The sequence below is a fragment of the Mycteria americana genome, chromosome 4, assembly GCF_035582795.1.
Source record: "Mycteria americana isolate JAX WOST 10 ecotype Jacksonville Zoo and Gardens chromosome 4, USCA_MyAme_1.0, whole genome shotgun sequence".
Taxonomy (NCBI): Eukaryota; Metazoa; Chordata; class Aves; order Ciconiiformes; family Ciconiidae; genus Mycteria; species Mycteria americana.
Window position 1 is genome coordinate 10,820,984 of NC_134368.1, and position 24,653 is coordinate 10,845,636.

Consider the following 24,653-nt stretch of genomic DNA (forward strand, 5'->3'; position numbering starts at 1 on the left):
TTAAAAACATCTTGAAGTTGTGGTTAAAGACAGACTTTCTTTTCCCCCATCAAACACTAAACAGTTTTTTCCAAATATCAATAAACTTGAGCTCAATTCAAAAGAGCTACCCCAGTAAGCTAGTTACCCACGCTTTTTTCAAGCTAGTCTATAGATTTAAGCAGCAAAGTTCAGAGAAATTATTCTGAGTACTTTGGATATCAAAAGCATTTCAAAACTCTGCAAAACCAGTCCAGTTCCGTATTTTTGCTGGATGCTCAGACCTGCCTGGGAGCAGGTTCTGACCTGACACCTGTGGAATGCTCCAGCAGCAGAAGGTACAAGATAAGAAATTCCCTGAAGTGATAGGAAATATTTCCATTATATCTGTGCATACAGACAAATATTTTGATGTAGAAGGAATCATCCTTTATCTCAGAAAGGTGGCAGTACCTAGGATGCCTGCAGTGTCCTGAGGAGGTCAAACAGAGTAACTATTGTTCCACCAGCGTGCTGTAATTCAAGAACACTATTGCTTCAAATCACTCCTCTGCATTTTCTCCTGGTTAAAAAGCAAACACCAACCCCCATCCAAAAACTTAACACATTGAATCTGCAGTCCCCAAAAAGAAAACACTTCTTAGAAACAACTTTTAAAAAATTAAATAACAATCAATGTGGCACAGGAGGCTGGAAACAATCTCTCATCTCTGCTCCGTCTCTAATACATCAGTTAAAAGTCTGCCTCCTACCAGCTATACAGATCACATCACTGCTATTTATTTCATTCTCTGGTTACCTCTACCATCAGCATTTGATCCAGGATATTAAAATCTGGTATATCAGCATACCTGAAGAATAGGGCTGGACAGGAAGAGCACTGACTGCACAAGGATCTAGGAAAGTCATGCTGTTCTCGTGACATGCTCACGACATTAGTCAAGACTTTCCACTTCCTACACCCACATTTTCTCTCCCATCCTTGGTATGTTCAAACAGAGATGCAGCAGTTACTAAGTAAATATCTCTGCCTAGATGCAGGTCCCTGCATCTTACAGTAACTTGATGATTACCCTGATAGTTTTGTAATTGCATCTTGTTAAGCAATATCTGTTCTATTCCATTTCCTCTTCTCCCCCATTTACAAAGATTAAGCTGAATTAATTTAACATTTTGGGGGTGGGTTTTTTAAGAAGAATTATGAAATAGTTCCCCTGGGATTAAGCTAAACCATGTATTCGGGTTTCTGAACAGGCTGTACTGTGAATTTGCTGCACTCTAATGTCATCCCCCCACCTTCAAAAGTATCTCTGAACAGCAATCAAAGCCACAGGCCAAATGCCCAGAACCATCAAAATCTGCTGCCATGCAGAAGTCCTATTATATGATAGTAGGATCTGGAATACTTCAGAAGCAGCATGCCCCATCACTGGTAGTAGCAAAATCTAACTGATAAAATGTACCTGGCATCCATAGTACCTAACAGAGGATTATAACTAAGCAACATAAGCCACTAGTGGTAGCCCCCACCAGAACAGTCCCCACCAGAATAAATATTTAAAAAAGTCATCTTCAAAATACATTATATGCAAAACCATTTTGAAATAAACTGTGGAACCCACTAACCTTATGGGAAGGAATCCTAAGGATTCCTTGACAAAATAGGAAAGCAAGTATAACCAGGAAAGTTACAGCCTCTAAATGTGAGCTCCTCCATCTTACTTTATACCAAAACAGTGCTATTCAAACTTCTTAATGTGAATTAAATATTCAAATTTAGTTACATTATCCATACCAATTCAATAGACACATCAGAAAAAATGCTTGTTTCTGAAGGAACACACACTATCACAATTCACCAGTAGCCCATTCTGAATACAAGTACAAAATGAGGTAGTAAGCTACTGAAATTAACAAAAACTATTTGCAAAGAAAGTATAAATATACAACAAAAAGGACATGGTGCTGGTTTTAAACTAACAGCAATAGATGTTACTGATTTATGAGGCCCATTGTCATGCAAGAGGCTTAGAAAGTTCCTTTACCACAGAAAAGTCCCACAGAAATAGACGCATACACTGTTTGATACAGACCTTGGATGCTGAACATACAGCATACAACAAAGGAACAGTATGTTAAAAAGTAAGTTTTATCATAAAAGGATGAAATCTCCATTAGAAAGAAAATTAACATGAAATCTAATTAGTTTTGATAAAAAATAGTGACAAAAGGCTATATTTGCAATAATTTCTTCTGCATTTAAGATTACCAATGTTTCTTTTTGTTCATTAACTGTTTCTCTTTTAGTTGTTCCTTGGTATAAATCATAAACAAATACAAAGTTTATTGAAAGCTACCTGTAATTTGTTACTGTATTTTCAGTTACTTAATCTCTACATTATTTTCCTTTCAGTTATTAGCAGCGATATCAAACAAGTATGTGTTCTTCAACATTACTCACCAGGGTTACAACTAGATAAAAAAATCCATAAAGCCAGCACAATCTGAACTTTTATTCTGCAGTATCACCTCGACACTTTTTTTTTTAAACCCCAGCATAGTGGCTGTAATTTGTGGGAAAGGACTTTACGCATGGAAGGTTTACAAAAATGAGGCTTAACACTATTACTGAAATTAAAACATAAAAAAAATGGGTGGTAGTGACAGACAAGGACAAAAATTAAATCAAATACTTCATAAAGTGAATAACTATACCGACTGCTGTAATGCCTGGACAAAAGAGGATGCTATAGATGTTCAGAACCAGTAATGCCCTTCATATACGATCCGAACATCACATGCAAGACAAGATCACTCTCCAGACAGTTGTTATTTAACTCGTGCCAGAAGATGATAATTTCATTACAAAGCAAGCTATGATTCTTGGATTCCTTCCAAGAATTTCAAAGCGAAAAGGGCAGAAAATCTGCACCTACAGAGCACCATTCGACAAATGTTTTAACTTAAAAAGTTCTCAGGTGCACGCAGATAGCATTAAGAGCAGAACAGGAGCACCCGAACCGTCTCTCTGCGGGGTCAGGCTACACGCCGACCACAGACGACAGCCGCCAGGACTTCAGCCCAGAAGCACTACCCGGAGGTGAGGCAGAGCCGCCTCCGCGCTGCTCTGCCCACCGCGGGGCGCGCCGCCAGCCCCGCAGCCCCTCCGGAGGCTCCCCGGTGCCGAGTTCTCCCGGGGAGCGCCGCCGGAGCCGGGGAGAGCCCCCTGCCCGCCCCGGGCCGCGCTCTCGCCAGGTCCAACGGCACACGCTCTGCTTTGTCATCTCTCCCCCCGCAGCGGGCGAGCCGCTCCGCGCACGCCGGTACGAGCTGCTCGCCCGCTCCGGCGCCTCGCACAGCCCGGCCCCTCCCGCCTTCCCCCCGCGGAACGGCCACAGACCGTGTCCAGCAGGACCCGTCCGAAAGCAAGCGGACCTAGCCCCGCTCCGCGCCGACCTCTCGCCACCTCCGCGGCGGCGGCTCCCAGCTGAGGCACCGCCGCGAACCGACCCGCGGCCACCAGCGCCGCGGCTGCGCGCCCGGCTCCGCGTCCCCCCGCCGCGCCTCAACTTCCCAACCGCGGGGTGAGGGTGGCCCCGGGGAGAGGCGAGCCGAGGTGCCGCCGGGCAGCGGCGGCCACCCTGCGCCCCCGAGCCGCCCGGCGCCGGCGGCTCCTCACAACTTACCTTGGGTTTGTAGAGCCACTTTCTGAACCTGTTCATCATCACCGCGGCCGCTGCCACCCCGCCGCCGCCTGCCGCTGCCACAGGGGCTGCCGGTTCCCCGCCCGCGCCGCTCGGGGGACCGGGGCGAGCCCTGCCCCTCGCCGGGAGGCTCCGCCGGGTCGCCGCCGCCGCCGTTCCTCCTCCTCTTCAGGGCAGAGGCCGCCAGCCGCCGCGGAGCGCGGGCGCCGCGCGCGCTCCCCTCAGCACAGGGACCAGCCGCCGGCACGGAGGGCTCCGCGCCGCGCTGACAGCCCCCAAAACATTGCGCGGCCGGCAGCAGCGCCCCCCTAGCGCATGCGCAGGGGCAGGCCCACGATCTCCCTCCCCGCTGGCTACCGCGCCCGCGACCAATCGGATGGCGGCCTGGGACGGCCCCCCATCCCCACCGGCGGACTCGCCCCGCCCACTCTGCTGCTCATTTGCGTAACACGCGAAGCGGGAGGAGAGACTACGTGCCCCAGCATGCCACGCCCCGCAGGCGGAGGCGCGGTGCAGAGAGCGCCGTGGCCCGGTGGACGCCGGGACTTGTAGTCTTCTCCGCGGGCTACGCCGAGAAGGTTTCAGGATGGCGAGGCTCTGCTCGTGACAGTCAGCCCCACCCGAGTGCGTGCAAGGGGCTGATCGATTTCTAGCTGTCCGTGAGCACAAAAATCGAGGGGGGGGCGGAACCACTTGCTTGGCAACGGCGGCAAACAATTGCCGCCATCTTTTTTCCCGGCCGGGTAGTTCTTTGCCCCCGATCGGGCCGTTCAGCAATACAAAGGCGGGCGCGCGGGAGAACTACAGCTCCCAGCAGCCCCTGCGCCCCTTAGCAACGGCGCCGGGCCGGGCCGAGCCGCCGGCGGCCGCAGCGGGGTCTCTGCGGCTGGAGGGTCCCGCCGCGCTGAGAGAGGGGCGCCGGGCTCCGGCGGGGACGTGGGCGGCCGCCCGGGCTGGCGGGGGCCGGCAGGTACGGGACCGGGCAGCGCCGGGCTGAGGGGCCTCCCGTGCGGGCAGGGGCCGCTGCGCGCTCGCACATTTACCTCAGGCGGTGGCGCCCGCCCTGGGGCCCGGGGTGTTGCACCCCCGCCGCCTCATGGGCGCCAGTTGGCAGCAAGGTAGCTGTAGCCGTGTATTACACCTTCGAAAATTAAAATGGGTAAAATGCTTGATGTGTGTGGCACGCAGAAAGTGTCCGGTGCCCTGGGCAGGCTTGTAACTACTTCACTCGTTTATTGGGTGTCTATAAATACAGTAGAAAAGATCAATGGGGCCTATGTTATACTGTAGACAGGATTGTTGGGCTTTGCTCCCAGAGTTTTCATTAACTGTTGTGATTTTGGGCAAGTAGCCAGCCTCGGTGTCCTTTGGCTTCCCTATCTCGTAAATATAATACAACTTACTTGCAGAAGGTTTTGTACACTGAATATTTAATTGTAAAGTTCCACAAGATATTTCCACAAAAAAAATACTGTCGCAAAGAAAATACTTGTAGTAGGGATGCAAAACGTTGAAATACATGCAAATTAAAAATTAACATAAGATCCAGGCTATAGCTGCTCAGGGTGAATGTTTTCCATCTGATGCTTTGCTGCCTTAAGGGAGGAATCTGCTGAAAAGAGGACCTGTGCCCAGAACTGCTCTCTGCTACGTTCAGGCAACAGTCAGTGATGTAGAAAAGTCCAGAGTAAATGAGAATGGCAGGATGTAACCATTGGGACAATTGTACCCTGTATTCAGTGGCTCTTTTTCTAGCACACAGCTGGGAGAAACACCTATTCCATTTTGAGCAGTAGCTACTTGATCTGACTGAATTTTGCAGGGAGGCTTAGTTCAGCCCTCTCTTTAAGAAGGATGGGTTTCATCAGAGGAAATGCAGTTGCAGTCTTTGTAGGCCAGGAACATAGGCACAAATGTAAAACCTGAAGGAATCTTTCAGGTCATTGAAACCAGTCCCTACAATTGTAGCCAGTCTTATCCTGCGTAATTGCTTTCAAAATATCTCCAAGCTCCATTGTAAAATAAGGCTAAGTCAGGTTCTTACCTCCTTTAACAGAAATTCTACATCTGATAATGGAAGAATATTTCTACCATTTTGTGCATAGCATAAATTTATATAATTTTTATACATAGCAATTAGACTATTCTCCTAAATGGCTGTGTGGAAACAAAGGTGCATGTCATAACACAAAGCATTTTATTCCTGATGTGTATGTTTTAAAACATTGATGATAATAATAGCAGTTTGTTTAAATACAATCGCAATTTAAGTTCTTTCTATTAAGAACCCCTGTATGTCCAGAGTTCTCAAGGCATTACTCTATGTCTTAGTTTTCATATTCCAGGTTTTGGTTTTAATGATTGTTATTTGGAGGGGAGGGATGAATATCAGCATGTACAGAGCATGAGAGCTCAAACTGATTTCTACTATGCCACTTATTTGTCACTGGGAGAGCTGTTGGAGCCTGAATTATGATTCAGCCTGAATGAGTACAGAGGTATTTCTCTCTCCCTTATCCAAAGTCCCTTGGCAGGTACAGAGAAACAGATCATGTTTCTCAGAGGAGTGGAGAAACAGTGATTCCTCCTGTGACAAAGAGACACAGTAGCACCTCTTTTTTTATTTGCCATCCCTTGTCATGATCCAGCCCTGTTTTGCTGGACTTTTTTTTTTAATTGGACATTTTGTCTTGATCATACAAGGTGACTAAATGCCTATATTGAGCATAATCACAGACAAACTATTTTTTTCAGCAGTTTGAGTTTAGTAATTAAAAGTGCTATTTAGGCAATTGTCATTGAGTTATGATAGTGCTGAAAGGCAGGGTACAAAAACACTGTATCTGGAAATGTTATGATATCCTTTTAAAAAAAGAAATGAATTATCTTTACCACAGTGGGAATGAATCATCTTGATCAAGCATTCTTTTGTAACATCAGAATATTATGATATATAAAATACAAGAACAATTTTCAAAAATACATTTTTATTCTCACCATGGAAAATTACTTCTGTGCTCATTTTTTCCCATTGCTAAACCAGATTAATGACTTTCAGCCCTGATCATTACTATCATTGGTCTGTCATACACAATAACATGTGCATGTGTATAAGCAAATGAATTATATAGTTCTTGTCATGTGAACATTAATGTCTAGGTGTCCAGTTCTGCAAACTCTCATGCATATGAGTAAGACATCATTCAAGGTAGATATAATCCAGTCATTTCACAAACAAAGCATCAAGCATAAAAAGTACCCTGCTGCTGTGCCTTCAAAAACCTTGACAGTGGCCTGGACTACTGACGTGTTGTGATCGCTGCCCAGCTTGCTGACCAACACTGTCTCATTGCTTCCTTATAATTCCTCTCTGTTCCTATTATTTTGTTGTTTTGGAAAAATAGGCTGTTAATAGCAACCTGTGATAAGATTTAAGACTAAAATTTTGCTTTCAGTTGCATCTCACTGGGAAGAGCCGTGTATTAAATAGGACCTGGATAGCACACATGCAAAAATTCATGCTTTTCTCTAGTATTATCTTTAATTATATTTCATCAAATCACCTGATACAGAAACCATTTCAGGTATCAACCTAAGCATCATCTGAGACATTTGCAGAATAAGAAATATGTAATTATGTCTTGTATTTTATTGATGTTTGCACTGTATTCTCATTTCTCCTGTTAGCTGTTCTGAGTTATGGTGATTTTGAAAGCTTGACCTAAATGTTCTCTTCTACATTACTGCAGTATATGTTCTCTATGAGCCTATCAACATACACTATGATACAACCGAAGGAGGCATGAAAAATTAATGATTTACTATATTTATAGGATTCTCCATGGTGAAGATGGTCAGCCATGGAAAACATATTGCAATAATAGTCCAACAGCTTAACAAATTTAACCCTGAAAATCAGAGCATGGAGGATTTCTTGAATGAATCAGCTAAGATGTTGCAGGTATATTAAGTTTCAGTTCATCTTACATAGCTTACCATGTTTTACTAGCTGGTTTTAAACATAAAGATATCTGTTTTCTAACATGTTGTTGTAACTTTCATAGATTTTTCTTACAGTGCCATTTTTCATTTATGACTGAAGTCCAAATTTCTTATGGTTATCACCAGAAAACAAGGAAATAAAGGCCAGAGGCATTGAATAACTGCTTGGGTAGCAAAAAAAGATGGGGAAAGCAACAACTTCCTAAAATGGATCTGACAATGATAGGAAAAGCTTCTTTTCCACTCCTGACTAAGCTGTTTTGTAGTTTCCTATCTGCTTCCCTCCTTCCAAATGGAAGTTTCTGTCAGCAGCACCCATTTTGTATGTACGAATGCAGTTCAGAAGCTGACTCACAGGATCAGGTATTCTTGCTTTGAGGACATAAGTGACCGTCAGAACAGTGTGATAAAAGGCAAGTGACAGTAAATCAGCTACCTGATTTTAATCTAATACTGCAAGTAACCAGACCAAGATTTGCCAATATGTAGCTATACTGGCTGAAGCAGTCCCCATCCTTTCCTGACCATAGTCTGTCACCTCTTCCCATCTCTTTGTCCTCAGTGCCACCCTGACTTGTGCTGATGCAGCTACTGCATTGAATCAGCTTTAGAAAATCACTGAGGGAAGACAGTAATATTGTTTAGACTGCTATTGTCTGTGCGTGCCGTGTATTATCAAACTACATTGTCAGAGCCCTGATTTCACACTGCCACGTAGCTCAAATGCTCATTTCCACTTCTGACAATAAGGTCTAAACACTGCTATTCCAGTTAGATAGTCTTTTTCATTGATTTTGCATAAACATAAATGACTACAAGAATATAAAACTATGGAGATGTGACATGAAAATCAGAGGCTGAGGCAGTGGATCCATGCACATTTCTTGGGTGTTTGCTTTCTTAAACAGTTTCTGCTCAGGCTCCTAGTTTCTGCCACTGCCCTCCTGCCTTGTAGTACTGGCATAGCTCTTTGTGCATTCATATGTTGAATTACATCAGGGAACTGATCCAGTTTCAAAATAATCATTTTTCACTGGGCAGAGAGCAGGTAAATTCAGCTGCCACTGCTGCCAGAATAAATACTTGTAAAAATTAATACTCAGATCATTGTTCTTCTCAGCCCCGGAAAGGTGATACAAAGACAAAAGAAACAGTAACTTCATTAGGAAACATGAATCTTAAGTTTCATAATAAACCCTTTCACAAGAGAAAGATAGCTGATGCCAAAGATAAGGCAGAAATCTTTCTCTGGGATAGTTTCAGTTCACTTACTACATAATATTTTTGCTGTGAATTTATCCAAGAAAGTAAAAAGTAAAATCTATGTTTACATAAAATTCAGCTTTGTTTCGGTACCAAATGGGTGATTATAATTCATCATGGAAAATTCACTTCTTTCTTTTCTATTTCATAAGAGGCATACGATCCTAAAACTGTAGCATTTTTGTATACATGATTTCCAGGCTTGGCCACTTACCAGTTAGCCAATATTAACTGACCCATGCACAAACTTCCTCCAGTTTGTATCCTGATTAATGCCATCACTTTAAATCACAGCCTAGATTCAAGCCTGTATGTCTCATGCTAGCAGCATGACAAATAGCAAACCTAGTGTTGTATATTACAGACCAGACAAAAATCAGGAGGGTCAGATTCCAAGAGCACAAATCTAAATAATTGCAAGACACAGCTCTATTTACTTACTTAGGTATGCAGTATGTCAGACTTGACTTTTCTACAAGATACTATCTTCTATTCTATTAGACTTTTCTAATTGGTTAATCAGTTTTCCATCCCTTAAAAGTACAATCAGATTCCAGTCATTATCAACATTGTATGTGTCATTCATATTATATATCTTTATTGTATTTGGATGTTTTATAGTCTTCATGTCCTTCTAGACTAAGACACACCTGACAAGTGTCTAGTGTGTCTAGACTAAGACACACTAAACAAGACACACCTGAGGTGTCTTGTTTCATTCTTTGATAACCTGTTGATGATCTATATAACATATGCTTGTTAGCCTGTTGTCCAGCTGTTTGTGGTTGTTCCTGGTGAAACCAACAATTTTGGGCTAGATTATTTCTCTCAAAATAGAAAGACAGCACACAGAGGTCATTCCAGAATAAGTTCAAGGGAGTTCAGCACCCCAGTAGTGTCTCTGCCAGGCTGCGGGAGCCGCTACGGATGCCAGTATTGTCAAGTGCAAGATCCTGGAGATAAGTACCTCTGATAGCCTCACATTCTCACCTGAACTGCAAGGAGCAGATAGCAAAGGACATTTTGCAGAGCAAAATCTCTGTCAGAATGAAGTAGGTTTCAAAGAGCAATATAAATGCTTGTAGGAGCTGATCAAAAGTAAATAAAATTACTTGTTTGGAAATCTAAAATGAAACGAGGAGATGGGCATCCTTGGCTGATCAGAAATGGGGGATGACATCAGTAAAGAATAAGAGATAACAGGTAGAATGGAACAGAGTTGTGAAGCATCTTAATAGCAAAGACAGGCAGCTTTCATTTTATGTGCTAGAATCAACTGTGAGATGCTAGGTGGAGTAAGTGGGTCAAAACAATGGACTAGCAGAACGATCTTAACTATAGCATTCCAGACAGTTGATTTGCTAGAGAAAGATTGGATTAGTTAAACCCAGGAAAGAGATGTTTATTACAATATAATAGGAAATGTTGAGACACTACCTTAGATTTTTAGCTATGAAGTGATAGGTAAATACTACTTGAAAGCTACTGTTCAAAAAGAGTGAAGAAGATGTGCACATAGACTGGTTATGATATCCTGGAGAGCAGTCTACATGTAAAATGACCTCTGAAGTTATGGGCTGGACTGACAGGCAGGGTAGCAATAGTACCTATAATTGAGGAAAGAAGTAGCATGAGAGCACTGAAGTTTTGTTTTAGCATTGAACTCAAGCTAACAACAACAACAAGGAAAAGTCACAGAGAGAGGCCAGCGTTTTAGACTGTAGTTTAGGGTTCTTATTTGTGTACATGATAAATGTGAATATGTTATGAAAGGAAGTTGGATTTAGTCCTAAGGGTGTGAGTCTGGAAGGCACAATCTGTCTTGATCAAAATATCCCTGTCAACCATCTACAAGGGGCACAAGACCATTCTTGTGGGAGTCCTTGCAAATTAAAGCAGTAAAAATGTCTGGCGAAGGGAGGCACAGGAAAAGAAGTGAAAGTGGGCAAGCAAATATATGTTAAAATGAAGGACTGTACAATATGAATATATAAAAAAAGAGGCATAAAATCCAAAGTTTTGAAGCCCTAGGGTGAAAATATACCAGCCACTGTGAATAACTTGCTTTGCAAATGATAGCAAGAAGTAACTGGTAGATTTCCATATTAGATCTTTTACTAAGTATAGAATCGATCTTTGTTGAATATTCTGCTCAAAATCCAACACAACATTTCCGTTGGTTTCACTGCTGCTGCGAAGGTGACACAATCCAGAGGTTTGCGTAGTAACGCTTCAGCAAGATTTTGTTCTTAATCTCTAGATGCTCTAATTTTACTTACACGTAAGGTTAGATAAATAATTAAAACAAAACCCAAAATATGTGATTGTGTGAAATAATAATAGTCTATTTTGCTCTTTGATAAAGACTGTGTAGAAATTTTTCAGTTTGGGCAGTTCACAGTGGTTGGAAAATGGCTGTACTGTAGAGGTTTGGAATACTCTGCTAGCCAAATATTGGGCAGATGGAAGAGAAAGATAAACTGGGTTCTGTTCTAAGCTCCATCAATTATCTTTCTATCCCTGACCTTCTCTTATTCACCCTCAAACTTACTTGCCCAGGTCTCTTCATTTAACCTGTCCCAGTTCTGTCTCTTCAAGTTGTTGATTCCAGTGCTATTGTCACTGTCCAGCAAGTCCTGCTTGCCTCTTTGGTTTTGTTCTGCTCACTTCAAAGTTCTTGCACATTCAGTTCCAGTCTCTACTGTACTTAAATTGAATCAGAAATATCTCTCTCTCTTCAAACTGAAGCCCACAAGAGGCAGATGTCACAGAGAAGATAGGTGAGACAGACTCTCTTCTATCAGTGTGAGCTCCCAGACTGACCCAGCATGGCTTGTCCCAGTCTCGTCCTGTATCGTAGCGAAAGCTCTGCTTGCTCTGGGCTGGGCGTGGTAAGGGCACACAGAATCTTCAGGGAAGATTACTGCTACAATATAAATTCACACAAAACACGTGCAAATGAATATTTTTCACTTGGCAAAATATGCGTGGATTTTCGTAAGAAAACCAAAAGGCCAAATTTGTAAGGCACTGCTTGACCCCCATGTGCCACTTTGAAAATACATCCCTAGCTCTTTCCCTGCATTTGATTTGCAACTACTTACTATTTCCAAATAGCTAGTTAAAAACCTGAATATTTGACAACTTTCTATCAGATATCAGTTCCTTATATGAGACCATGTGAGGCACTCTCATCTTCTTCCTCTTGAATAGCATGGGAGGGTATCCATTAACTTCAACAGCAGCAGAAGCAACCTCTTGATGATTTTTATTTCTTCATGCATCTTTATAATTTGGTGTAAATATCAGTGTTCCCATCTGAACATATTCTCTCATTGTAGGAAATCTTGTCTCAAGCTTTGAGATAGAAATCTGTTTGGAAAACATTTGGGTGTACAGTCTGCTTCCAAGTATATTCCGGAGTGACTGCCCGAAGTCAGAAGCATTACTCTGTACATCTATTGGCGTAAATGAGATAAGTAGTTGGCCATCTTTATTTATAGCGAAATGACAGCATTAAATACTGCTATCAAGAATTATGTTTTTCTAGCTGTATGTTAGCTTTACACAGTCCATTTACAGTAACGGTGGCTGCACATCTAATCCCTGTGTACTGCTTTGAAAAGCACCCATCTTTCCCTGCCTGTTTGCAATTGAGGTAGATCAAGCAGATAACATATCCAGTAACCGTTGGGGTACATTTTTCTTTTTCACTTATTGCACTTTGCAGCCACTCAGTATTTCAAGATACAAATAGGGAATCCAAAAATTAGTACTAAAGGAATAGAAAGTGAATTTTAAAGAGCAGAGGTAAACCATTACTTTGACAGTAGTTCAGGCCTGTGAACCACTGTATGTATAAAAATGGAATCTTCTTTTGGTGTGATGGAAATGTATAAATAAATCGCCGAGTGTCAGGTAGTTAATAGTGTTCAAAACCAAGGTGTCAAGGGAGAACATAATCTCTACAAAGCCACTCAGGAAGCAAGAGAGAAAGACGTTCCAGTCTCAGTTCCTCTCTTCCAACTCCTAGTTCATGCTTTTATATACAAGTGGAGTTAGGGAAACTCACTGATTATTAGCCTTCTCTTTCTAGAGAAATACAGATGAAATATGGTAAGGATTTTTAATTCTTGAATAGTGGGAGATAAATAACATGGTTTCCTCTAATTAGAATCCAAAATTAGACTAGAGGTGATTCTCTGTTAAACTCCATACATTTTATTTCTGCAACATGTGAATTTTACATCATAAAAAGAATTTATATTTGCTGTTAATGATCAGAGTTGATTTTCTTCTAGGAAGAAAACTACACTTTGGCTTGTAATTCAGTTATTTACAATCTTCATGTTTATTGTATTGTGAGTTATGACGTTTATAACTTAATATTGGACTTGTTTTTCACTGCAAATATTTTCAATAAGAACATAGGTTCATTATTAATATGATGGGTGATTCCTAGTTGCAACAAACAAGCCTTCACCTTCAATCATGAAGAATCATATTATGTCCTTCAAACCTCCTAAAAACGAATAATAAGTGCAAATAAATGCTTTTGCTGCAATGTTGTGACCTTGTTGCTATTAAAACAGAAGTCAATTTGAATTATCCTGAATAACACATTAACTTAAAATAATTCAAGTCTATCTCAGTTCTTTAAATTAGTATTCATATTCAAATTTACATCTCTATTTCTATTGGTTTTCATTTGATTGCCAGACTACTTCTTATTTATCTTCCTAAATGCTTTTTAATACTCCTTTCATCGGACTGATGCCCTCCAGATAATATCTTTGTTCTTGTGTACTAAACCCCCTTCTTTTTATCAAGTATTTTTCAATTAAATCTATCAAAAATGATCCATATCCAGAGTGATCCTTCCTCCAGTGTATATTGTACATAAGGATATCCTTTCATCAGGCCATTTAGAGAAATTGACTGCATCTGTTCATTTTGAAAAAAAGATTAAGTTTTGTACCTAACTGAAGCATTCCAGGCATTTTTTCTTCCTTGTGACTGTTAGAATAAAGCTTTTGCTATGATACCAGATTTTAACACAGAAGTTACCATGCAACGTTTGTGCCTTTCTCTATGCAAATAACTCACTTTATTTTCAGTGGAATTATTTGCTTCAATTAGAGTTGCAGGATCAGACCCATCATAGTGACCTTTATAAATCCCATCTTCTGAAAAGCTTAATTCTGTAAAATCAGAACTGCCACCCCAAATTCACTGTTTTACTCCTTTATCCCTCTCATGTTGATAGCAAGATGAACCTGTTTATGAGCTTTCCATTTTGCAAGAACATGGTGTGATTTGGCATAACTCTTCATAGTTCTCATTTGTGTGGGTTCAGCTGTGCGTCTCACACATGCCCACTCAACTGTGAGTAAAATCCCCAAATGTCAAAAGTCATAGATTTAGTTTTAAATACGAAAATAATGTAATGCAAGATTATTTTGATACATGTGGTGAAAAAAATCCTACTAAATTATACAAGTCTAATTTGTATTATTATTAGTTACTGACGTAAATGCGGATTAGGATCTTTCTAAGGAAAGGATGGAATCTGATTTTTCTGCAATGTCCTGCTCATGTGATTTAATATGAAGTACAAGGGAAAATAACGTTAACTGTACCTCTTCAAGGTGGCCAGCATTATCACATGAAGATGAAAATACTAGCTTCTGACTGCAACATTGACTGTAAATAGTAGAAGCAGGACATTCTCCTACTTGTATCTTAAGGTCACAGGCTTTTTTCCGCCATTGAAATTACTGGAAGCATTTTCACTGACTTCAAAGTGAAAGAGGACTGGGTTCTGGTGACTGATTGAAAACCCAGTGAAGTCAATAGGAATATTTTCTTTCATTTCCACAGCATTTTGATTAGACCCTTGGAGAGGACTAGTGCTGATATCTGAAGCACTATAAATTAATCAGACTGCATCTGCAAAATGTGCATATTCTGCCTAGAAGTAGACAAGTTCAGAACATACTATTACTCCGTTCACTCAGGAGGTGAAAGCTATTTTATCTTTTAATCAAATATTATGTTCTTTCTAAAATGTTTGTTTCACCTTAAACTAAATCCTTATCCTGAGAAGTCTCAAACAGGGCATGGCTGATGTTCCTTTCCTTCCTTCTCTCCAGAAACAAAAGCTTTTCTTTCTTTCCTTGTCTCACAAACGGAGTTCATTAGTGTGCAGCATCCAACATCACACACAGAGCCAAGATATCAGTTTATTCCAAGTTTTGCACAAGACTGGGTGCTAGGTGGTAACTCCACAAAGCTAGAACACCGATTGTTTGAACAGGTATAATATTATACAGTTTAGTTATACATATGCATAAGCAATTATATAAAACAGTTTCTTATTGGTCTACATTGCCATACCTTACTCTTAAAGCCACAGTACTACTTTAATGTTCTACGCATGCTCAGAGGTGGGGGGTCTCTACTTAGGCCAGGGTCTCCGGCTCAAGGGGTGTGATTTTTAGTATTATAATAATAGTTCACGCAAGGGTGCTTCTTATCACCCTTCTACTAATGAGGTCAGATTGTTGTAACAATGTCTCACTCAGCTCACATATTTCTTCAGGATGTGTTTCACTCCCAAGGACAGTAATTCTTGATTAGACGTTCCACATTCCAGTATGAATCCCCCTTATCAGCTTTATGTATGCCTCGGCCTTCCACCAGCTCTAGTGTATTTCTCACATCTGAATCTTCCCACATAGCTGTTTAATACTGAATACATAGCTGTATAATACTGAATTTTAATTTACTACATTTAATTGACTACATCCTTACCCATCCTTTTCTGATCTCTCTGGCCCTTAAACAGGTCTCATTGTAACCATCCGTATTACCAGCACCCATGGTGGAAAAGCTTGCTTTTTGCAGATACTTCTCCATTTAATTCATGCTATTTCTTGTACTAACACATGTTGAAAGTTGTTTGTGTACAACGTCCTGCACTTAAGCTTTCTTACACAGTCTCTTCTCTCCTTGAAGAAACTTGACTGGTTCCCAGCTACAGCTAAGTGTCGGGGAGCAAGGAAAAATGTCCATGGAAGGAGGCTAAGGGCATTAGGGATTTCTCAAAAGGGGGAGATAACGCCAGTCAGCACATATTCAGACATGAGTCACATCTTTTTCACAGAATCATTCAGGATAATTTCAGACAGGATTATTCTTTTACAACTTAAACACTTGGAAATCAGAAAAAGCTGAAATTCAATGCCATAGAGGGAACACTTTCAGATATTTGTATGGGAATTACATTGTGAACACATATAACTGTATTTTACTTATATCCAGTGCAGCCATTGGTCAACACAATAATATATAGGCTTCCAAACATTAAAAATGTAGGGCCATCCAGTATTCATCTACCATAAACTTACTATGCTTTACACAACAAAACAAAAAATAATAAGCTGTAATGTTAGAGGTAGAGAGGTTGTTTCCTGCGCATAGAATAGGCATATTGTTCAAGATCTGTTTTATCTTCTGATAAATTTCAATATTTGGTGCAACAGAAGATGAAAGCTGAATGTATTACTTTCACCCGTAAATTATCTGGCCTTCCTCATGCTGAAGGACTCACACAACATACTTGCAAACATAGCTAACGTCTATTTTTTTCAGAGAAATATATGAGGTAAAGTATACTTGAAAAGGTAAGAAGATGGTCTGATGGACAGAACAAAGGCTCACAAATTAGTGTTTATTAATTCTTTTCTTGTTGCCACCAATGACTTAGTGTGTCACCTGGGGCAAATCTCTTATCTGCTCCATACTGTAGTTCCTGCATTTGCAAAATAATATTAGCCAAAAGGAATGTCATTAAACGCAATTAATGTTAGTAAAGTGTTTTGAGAACCTCATACAGAAGGTGCTATAAATGTACAATCTCTCATCATGTTGTACTGTTTCAGGATCATTTGACCCACTTCTGAAATACATCCCACTGACATAAAATGCAACGTAAAGCCACACAGAAAGAATGCACTGAGGAATTAGTGCTAGAAGTGACACCTTCCCACCGTACTACTTTCCCAAAGCAATTATGATTTCAGATATACAGATAAACTGTAAATATCCTTGATGAAATTTGTTGAGGACACAATGCACTTTCTACACAGAGAGTATCCTAACTGTTTTAAAGAATTGGCTCTGTTTTTGATTCACTAGATTATCAGCAGGGCTTAACCAACAACTGGCTCACCTTTGAGATTTCTTATCCAAGTACTGATCCTACCCAGTCTTGTTTAGTTTATTACGAGTTCTGATGAGATCACTGCCTTAGATGACACAGCTGCAGGCTGCTTAACTATTCTCAATTTTTATATGTAGAAGCGGAACACTTAGTACCATTTGTAATTGAAAGCAGATTCACTTGATAATATTTCATGAGAAGACTTTTTGGCCTGTGGTCCACAGAATTACTAATCAGTACTGATGTTCTGGGGCACAGTTGTCCCCAGGCTGCACCTCCTGTCACCTTGTTGCTTAGCTCGAGGCTATGTAGTGGTTATGTACTTTCTTGCTCAGGGAGTAAGCAAGAGTAAGCACTTATTTCCATGTGTGTCCTAACAACTAACTTCTGACTGACTTGTTAACTCAGAACAGTAAAAGAAGTCAAGTAAATGTGCATTTTTATGCTGTAGTCTGAACTGTATAGGGAATATGATTTGGGCACTGGTGTCATCTTGTTGTTATCTGTTTGTCTACTTTTGGCCATCTCTCCAAAGTACATTTGAAAAGCACTGGCATGTTGCAGCACTTTATATGTGTATGATATAGCAAAGTACTCAGAAGGTGAATGCAAAGATTCTAATCAAATGAAGATCTGGGACACAATTTGTATTCTAGCTTTCTAGTGGAGATAGTTGTGAGAGTTTTTGTTGGGCTTGTTTCCCCCGGGCTGGCCCAGTTTTGCTATGGACTTTCTGTTTATCATCAGAGGTACTGTTGTCTGCAGATTGATCTGTTCATGAACAACAGCATTTGTTCAAGGGGACCAATTGTTTTAGATTCAAAATGTCACAATCCTACTTTCACTGGAACTATGTCATCCTCTCTCACTTTGCCATTCAGGTATTTAGGTTTGCTTTTGCCTTTTGTGGTGAATTCTCAGATATCTCATATCAAATATGGGATATATATTTGAACACTTGGTGGGGGGTTAAATTTCTGGATTTTCTTTGTCAGTTTTATGAAAGATCATCCATAATTCTTCATCCAAAAAGGTATATTTGGAATGGACTGTGTGCCTCACAAGAATTCTCAGTGCTTAGCAAGATGGAGTCCATGCTTCCCAGAAAAATTTTTTTTGCATATTTTCAGATGTGTTCAGTCTCTTTCCTCTGCTCTTCCATTTGTGTCCATCCTCCATCTAAGCCATTTTGTATCTCCTGTTTTCCCTTGCCTTCCTTTTCACTCCTTTCTCTGTGCTCCTTCTTTGCCACCTCACTCTAGTTGGCTCCATTTTCCCAAATGCATTCCCCTTTATCTTTCTCCCATCTCAACCACAACGTGTTGGTTCTTCTTCCTCTAGAGCCCTGATTAAGAATGTAGGTGATACGCTGCTTATTTGCACTCAGTCTCTAGTGCTGCCTGTCGCGGAGGTGCACAAAGTCAAATTAAGCAGGTGATGAAACCCAGAATAAGATTTATTTTAATCATTTGTGAAGCTTCCATGTCTCCATGTAATGATTAGTTTGGTTACACTCTGTTTCTTCTAACCCAACATATCTGGGTCACAGAATATATTCAGAGTCATATCTGATTACTTCAGTTATAGAAATAAAGCTTTTCTATCATTTTAACTATTATTAGCCTTAAGGACCTAAAAACCACAAACTGAGCTTGATTCTGTTTCTGCATGTGCATCATCAGTAATATTGTCCATTACAATTCTGCTAGAGAGGTAGTCAGATGTATTAGTGTAATGCCAATGGCAGTAAGGAAATTGCAAGGATGAATGTAGGTGTAATTTTGCCTGCATACGTGTGTGTGTATATGCATATATAAATATATATGTATATGGAGACAATTATATGGAGGTACTATTTTTTTCTAATGATGATACACAAATTGGAAGAAATGAAACCTGGCTTTTCAGCAGGAGTAAGTAAAAAAGAATTATGCTTACTCTGAATGACAACCTGAGAAAATACACTTGGAATGCTTCTGCATTATTTTTTACATTTAAAAATTAGAACTGTAATTTTAAAGTTTTGCCTTGTATTTGCTCAGTCTCAAAGCCCTATATAGTGTCATACATCAGAAGACTCACATAGTTCCTTCCAGCAGCCTCTAATAATACTTTTAAACTAGAAATGAATCACATTAGGGAAATAAAGCGATCAAGACGCTAGCAGATAGCCTGCTAGGCAAGGTGAACCTCTGATCTGATATACTATTGCAGTTCAATTGTTCCCACATCTCAGAGCTGTGGGAGAGATCATGTATCAGATGTGGACTACATGTTTTCAGAAGATGCACTTAGCTTTTTTCTTGGCTTCTTGGCTAACCTCCTTAAGTCAAAGAATCATTATTGTTTGTCATTTTGTCATAGTGTGGCTGTCCTTTTTCAGTTCATGTAATAACAAACTGTTCTGGGCCTCATATTTTATTGCAATGTTTTAAAGGTGACTTGCAATAGAAGTTTCTCTCATGTAATAACAGATATTCCATAGGTAATTTATTATGAGTGAAACTCTCTGTAAAGTTCAGGAGCATTCAAACTTTTTAAAGGATTATGAGGTAGGATCCAAATGGCGTGCAGTGGGCATCTGACCCTCCTTTTTCTGTTCACTTGTGGTATTGCATGAACATAGCGAGTGACTGAGAGCACAGCTGGAAAAGAAACACACAGTCTGCATTAACAAGAATCCTGGCACTCACAGGTTTAGTTTAAAATAGTCATATTCTCCAATATTAGGTTACAGTAGCAGTTAGGATTCTTTTCCATAGTCCCCATCCAGCTTCTGCCCTCGATTTAGTTTCCCCAAGTAGCACAGACTTCACCTACAAAGAACAGGTTTCCTACTGGAAAAGCAAACTCTTACTGAAACTTTCTCATACTGTTGACTAAGTTAATCATTGCTCATAGCTCAGAGACTTCAAATTTTCTTTGCATTAACTGTTGACATTCACACATCAAGGCCTTTTAACTAAATGCGTATGTCAGCAGATAAACTGAAAGTTTAACATTGGGGAAGGTTACATTTTACTCAACAAGGGCCATTAATTTGTTAGGACTGCCCATATTTGATAGTGTTAGAAGTGCGTCAGCCCTACCAAAGGCACTGCTGTTCATTATTCATGTTTTCCAATTACTTCAAAATGATTGTACTTCTTTTTGTACACAACTAACATTTTCTTTCCAGAGTACATTAATCATTATTAATTTTGCACCTCTATAGACTCTTAATGTGACAGAAGAAAAATTTGTGTTGGATACACTAGCTGGATGCATAGAATATAAATCCTTACTGGATGTAGTAGTCAATGCCTTTTTTGTTCAGGATGGGAGGTACTGCCTGATTTCTGAGCGTAATCTCTATATAGGTAAGTTTTCTTTAAAACCCCAAATATGTTTACCACAAAACTTTAAAAAATATTATTTTACTAATGTAAGTCTTCATATTATATTACATTTGAAGCATTGTCATTGTGCCCAGTGCAGTATGAAATACAGGAGCTTTTCCAATGGCCTTATGATGTAAAGTCTAAATCCTGAAACTGTTACTTAGTCTGGACTCTCACAGGTGCTAACTGGAATTTTACCTTAAGAAAATTCTGCAGAATACATCTGCAGATTAGGTAAAATGCAGATGGAAAATAGCATCGATATCTTGGAAGTTTAACCATCACTTTAAAAAATGTTCTTCAGTGATTTCCCTTTATTCTCTTCTATGCAACCTAGTACCTCTGCCATTCAGATATGAAATTGTATAACGAAGCTCTGTCTGCTGAGGAACACAGCATGTGTCACAGTATGAAGATACAATTGTCTCTACCCATACGTGGGTTTCTTCGTTACTGACCATCACAATGACATAAATAGACTTCTGTTTGTCTCCATGAGTGAGGTCAATTATTTTCCTTTTATTAGTTACTTGGTTAGAATCAGTTACAATACAACTATATCTGATAGTGTGAGCTGGTTAATCAAAGTAGTTACTACTCCCAAAGTTATTTCAGGCATTGAGAAGTACATTAAAAAGTAATTTAAAAAATATTTTAATGCTATGCATTTAATACATATATACTGAGGTTGATTTATTAAGTCCCTAAATAAGTTGGAATCACAAATCACACTGGCATTGGCTCTCTACGTCAGATATGTTCTGAAGCTTTGTGGGTACTTTGAAAAGTCCAGTCAATTTAATTCAAAGTCATTGAAAAATACAAAAAACATATCTAATATAAGTATATCTACATTTTGTGTTTTAAAAGCTATTAAATTTTTATGGCAATTCTGGTTGCTTCTGTCACAACCTGGAAAGGTATAGCAATCTAAATCAAATAACAAAGGAAAGGGAACCTGAGCTGTCAAGGATGAAATTAATAGTATATTGAGTTTATTCTAAATGGTAATGCTTCGTTGTCTCCATTTCTCCAAAGCCATGTTTTTCAGTGTCTGGGGCACATAAATTATACCTTTAAGCTGAGTGTTGCTATAATTGGATTGTCAGGACTGGTCCACTCAAAAGCCTCCATTAATCATAGGCAGAGGGTAGGCCCTGGAAAATTTTCCTTTATAAACAAGTTGAGAGTCTAAGGTCATTGGCTTACGTTTTTTTTAAGCTGCTTGTGATTCCCTTTGCCAAGCTGCATTGACACTTAAATGATCAAAGCTGCTTATAAAGGCTGTTGCTATGTGTGAGCAGATTTGAATTTAATAAAGCTGGTAGGAGATAAATGTATATTCTACTAAGACTGCTTAAATATGTTGCTATGCTAAAGCACAAGATTGAAGCCTAACGATACACTGAGTTGGCTGCAGCAGGTTGGTCAGAATTTACTGATTTTATCATTACTGTTTGGTGGCAGCTGAAATACTGCAGTGCAAGTGAAGCCTGATTGATCAAAGTGAGTATGGTCAAATGAAAGCTGATACAGGACTCATGAACTTTACCCGTCTGCAAAAATCTCACAGCATTGACTGTGCCTCTTCCTGTATCGAACTGCATACTTGCTAGAGGGGATGCAAGAATTAGATTTGGATTTCCCAGAGAATTTCACAATTTAAAAACTTGTTTTTATTCTAATTCAGAATAAGAACAAAGATTACAACACTTTCTGCAAAATGGTCACTTGCAAAAAAAAAAAGGAAAAATAAATACTAGAAATATGTTTTATGGTTAAAATTTTTGTTATGTATAATAAACTATGATTTTTGGAACAGAAGAATAAGAGCTATCCTCTCTGAAAACATTAAAAAGAGATTACGTTGAAAAATTCACTATCAAAATTTTTTATGTCTCCTGTTCACATTAAATTTTCTCAGAATAACTTTGCTTACACTGAAAACTTTGGTTACACTAAGAGAGCTGTTTCCAACAATGTAATACTGTCAGAAACTTTTCAGTCATGTCTCTCAGGAGCCATCTGACTCCTATTCTTCCTGCCTTGTTGCCAGACTAACACAGAATTTCATAGATGGAATATGCAGATATTTGTTTTATAAACTGGTACTACTACCCAAAGAAACAGGCCGCTCTTATCACTGGCCACTCATTCTCACCCCTGTGTCATATCTTCTCTTGAGTTAGAACTTGTGTTTAGCAGCCATCCAGTGAACTGATCAAGAAAGTGCTTCAGGTTAAAATCCACAATCTGTTTTAACTTGGCTGTGTGGGTGACTGCACTTGCCGAAGAGAAGAAACACCAGGAAGTAAAAGGAGGGGATGGGAACAAGCAATTAGGGGTTGACAGAGCTGCTTATTTTAGTGGTGACGTTGACATAACAAAATGACTGTGAAATCATGGCAAGATCTTAACTTCGTCCTTACAGGGTTCCAAACGCTGCTATGGTAGATCTCCCAGTTTTGCAAACAGATATTTGCAGGCACCAAAAGGAATGACTTTTTGTGAATGACTTCAGATAGCTACAATTCTTTTTCATTTTTTGTGTAAGTGGCCAGATCCTCTGCTGTTAGAATTTGCATAAAATTGTGTAGATTTGCACTAGCTTGGATCTGACTCATGAAAGAGATAACTAATATATATGAACCATAGCACAGAGTCACAATGCTAATAATGAACATAGGGTTAACATTATATTATAACTTCGTATTACAATTTGTCATTGTCAAGCATTTTATTGCCCAATTAGATAAACAATATTGAAGACTATTGAAAATTAAAGTAACAGTCCAAATCCCAGAGTACGCTGAGTATAGGATATAGGTTTATTAGAATTTTCTGCTGCATTTTAAATGTATGTATCTTTTGATAGTTATTTGTTATCTGGCTACTTTTCAACTAGAAGAGCTTGGACTTCAGCATTTCAGCAGAATTGTGAAATCTCTGGACACTGCAAAAATGCAAAAGGTAATGGAAGTACAACACATTTTAAAAAAAATAATTGATGATCTCTTCATTGTGTTTGATTAATCAGATTACTTTTCTCAACTTTCAGGATAATTTAAATTGAGAAATTAGTGTTATTTTCTGTTTAAATTCAGAAATTAAATTAGTATTTTTTTATCACAAAAATCTTCAATTCCTATACTTATGCAGCGACTATCTCATATTCAGTCAAAGATCAAGTTAAAATGTATTTTATATAATCTGAGAAGATAGAATAATCGCATGATTTGCAATTCATGTGATTTACAGTTGTCCCTCTAACTTGCATATTCACTTTAGGCTCCGCTAACATTCTTTCTTTGATTTTAGGCAGGAGAAGTTTTTTCCATACGCAATGAATCTATTGAAATTTGCAGTTCCTGCGGATTAGTGTTCTTTTTTACCTGAACAACGCACTACCACTTTGATTATCAAGCCTATTGTCTGTCCATCATTTTTCTCCTTCCCAAAAAACAATTGCTCATCTGGAGCTATGCATGTACCAATTACCCCGTTACAAGATACGTGCAATTGACCAAACCATTGCTGCCAAACAGAAGTCACGACAACAAAGTTCTGCCTGCCTTCTCCTCTCTGGAGTCAGAAATTTGGGTTTCACTCCACTACTTGTTTGCTAATTTTCATGAAGTTTGTAGAAATATAAATATCTTCTGCTTCTCTTTCAAAATGGTTGAACGTGCTGATTATCTTAAAAGCTACATTGTAAAGAGGGGGAGAGAGATAAACTGAGTGGCAATACTTTCTCATAAGTCCTATTTTCTTATGTAAATAGGCTAAAAATTAAATTACTGGTGACACAGCGTATGTAAACTTTGATCATCCGGATGTTTCAAAGCATAGTCCAAACACAGCGTTTGAATAACAAATGTGGAATTCAAGAGACAGGCAAATTTTTGTAATTAATACTCAAAAGGCTAAGGTTTATCCTTATACTGATTACTTTGGATGTTCATGTGGATGCCAGTGTCTCTTTAATGAGTACAGTAGCTTTGTAATATGTAGGGAGAGAGTAGGTTAGGTTGTCTGCATAACATTTTTAGAAATGCTCTATTCATTTTGTTTTGGTGGGCTTACTATGGAATGGTTTTTATT

The 24,653-nt window shown here is 39.5% G+C and overlaps 2 protein-coding genes across 6 annotated transcripts in view; one reads left to right on the forward strand and one right to left on the reverse strand.

The window, feature by feature from the left end:
• Positions 1-3,999, reverse strand: part of ZFYVE28 (zinc finger FYVE-type containing 28) — a 164,564-nt gene extending 160,565 nt beyond the window's left edge. For 3 of the 5 annotated variants that reach the window (XM_075499623.1, XM_075499622.1, XM_075499621.1), the window contains exon 1: positions 3,666-3,998. In XM_075499623.1, coding sequence (XP_075355738.1) covers positions 3,666-3,704 — 39 coding nt within the window. In that variant the 5' untranslated portion in view covers positions 3,705-3,998. Of the gene's footprint in view, positions 1-3,665 lie in introns of all 5 variants that reach the window. The other 2 variants (XR_012775461.1, XM_075499624.1) reach the window with 1 other exon arrangement.
• Positions 4,000-4,536: 537 nt separating this feature from the next.
• The window catches only part of CFAP99 (cilia and flagella associated protein 99), a 63,236-nt gene continuing 43,119 nt past the window's right edge, over positions 4,537-24,653 (forward strand). Inside the window, exons 1-4 of the mRNA XM_075499161.1 lie at positions 4,537-4,653; positions 7,517-7,644; positions 20,387-20,531; positions 23,428-23,522. Coding sequence (XP_075355276.1) covers positions 7,525-7,644; positions 20,387-20,531; positions 23,428-23,522 — 360 coding nt within the window. The 5' untranslated portion in view covers positions 4,537-4,653; positions 7,517-7,524. The remainder of the gene's footprint in view (positions 4,654-7,516; positions 7,645-20,386; positions 20,532-23,427; positions 23,523-24,653) is intronic.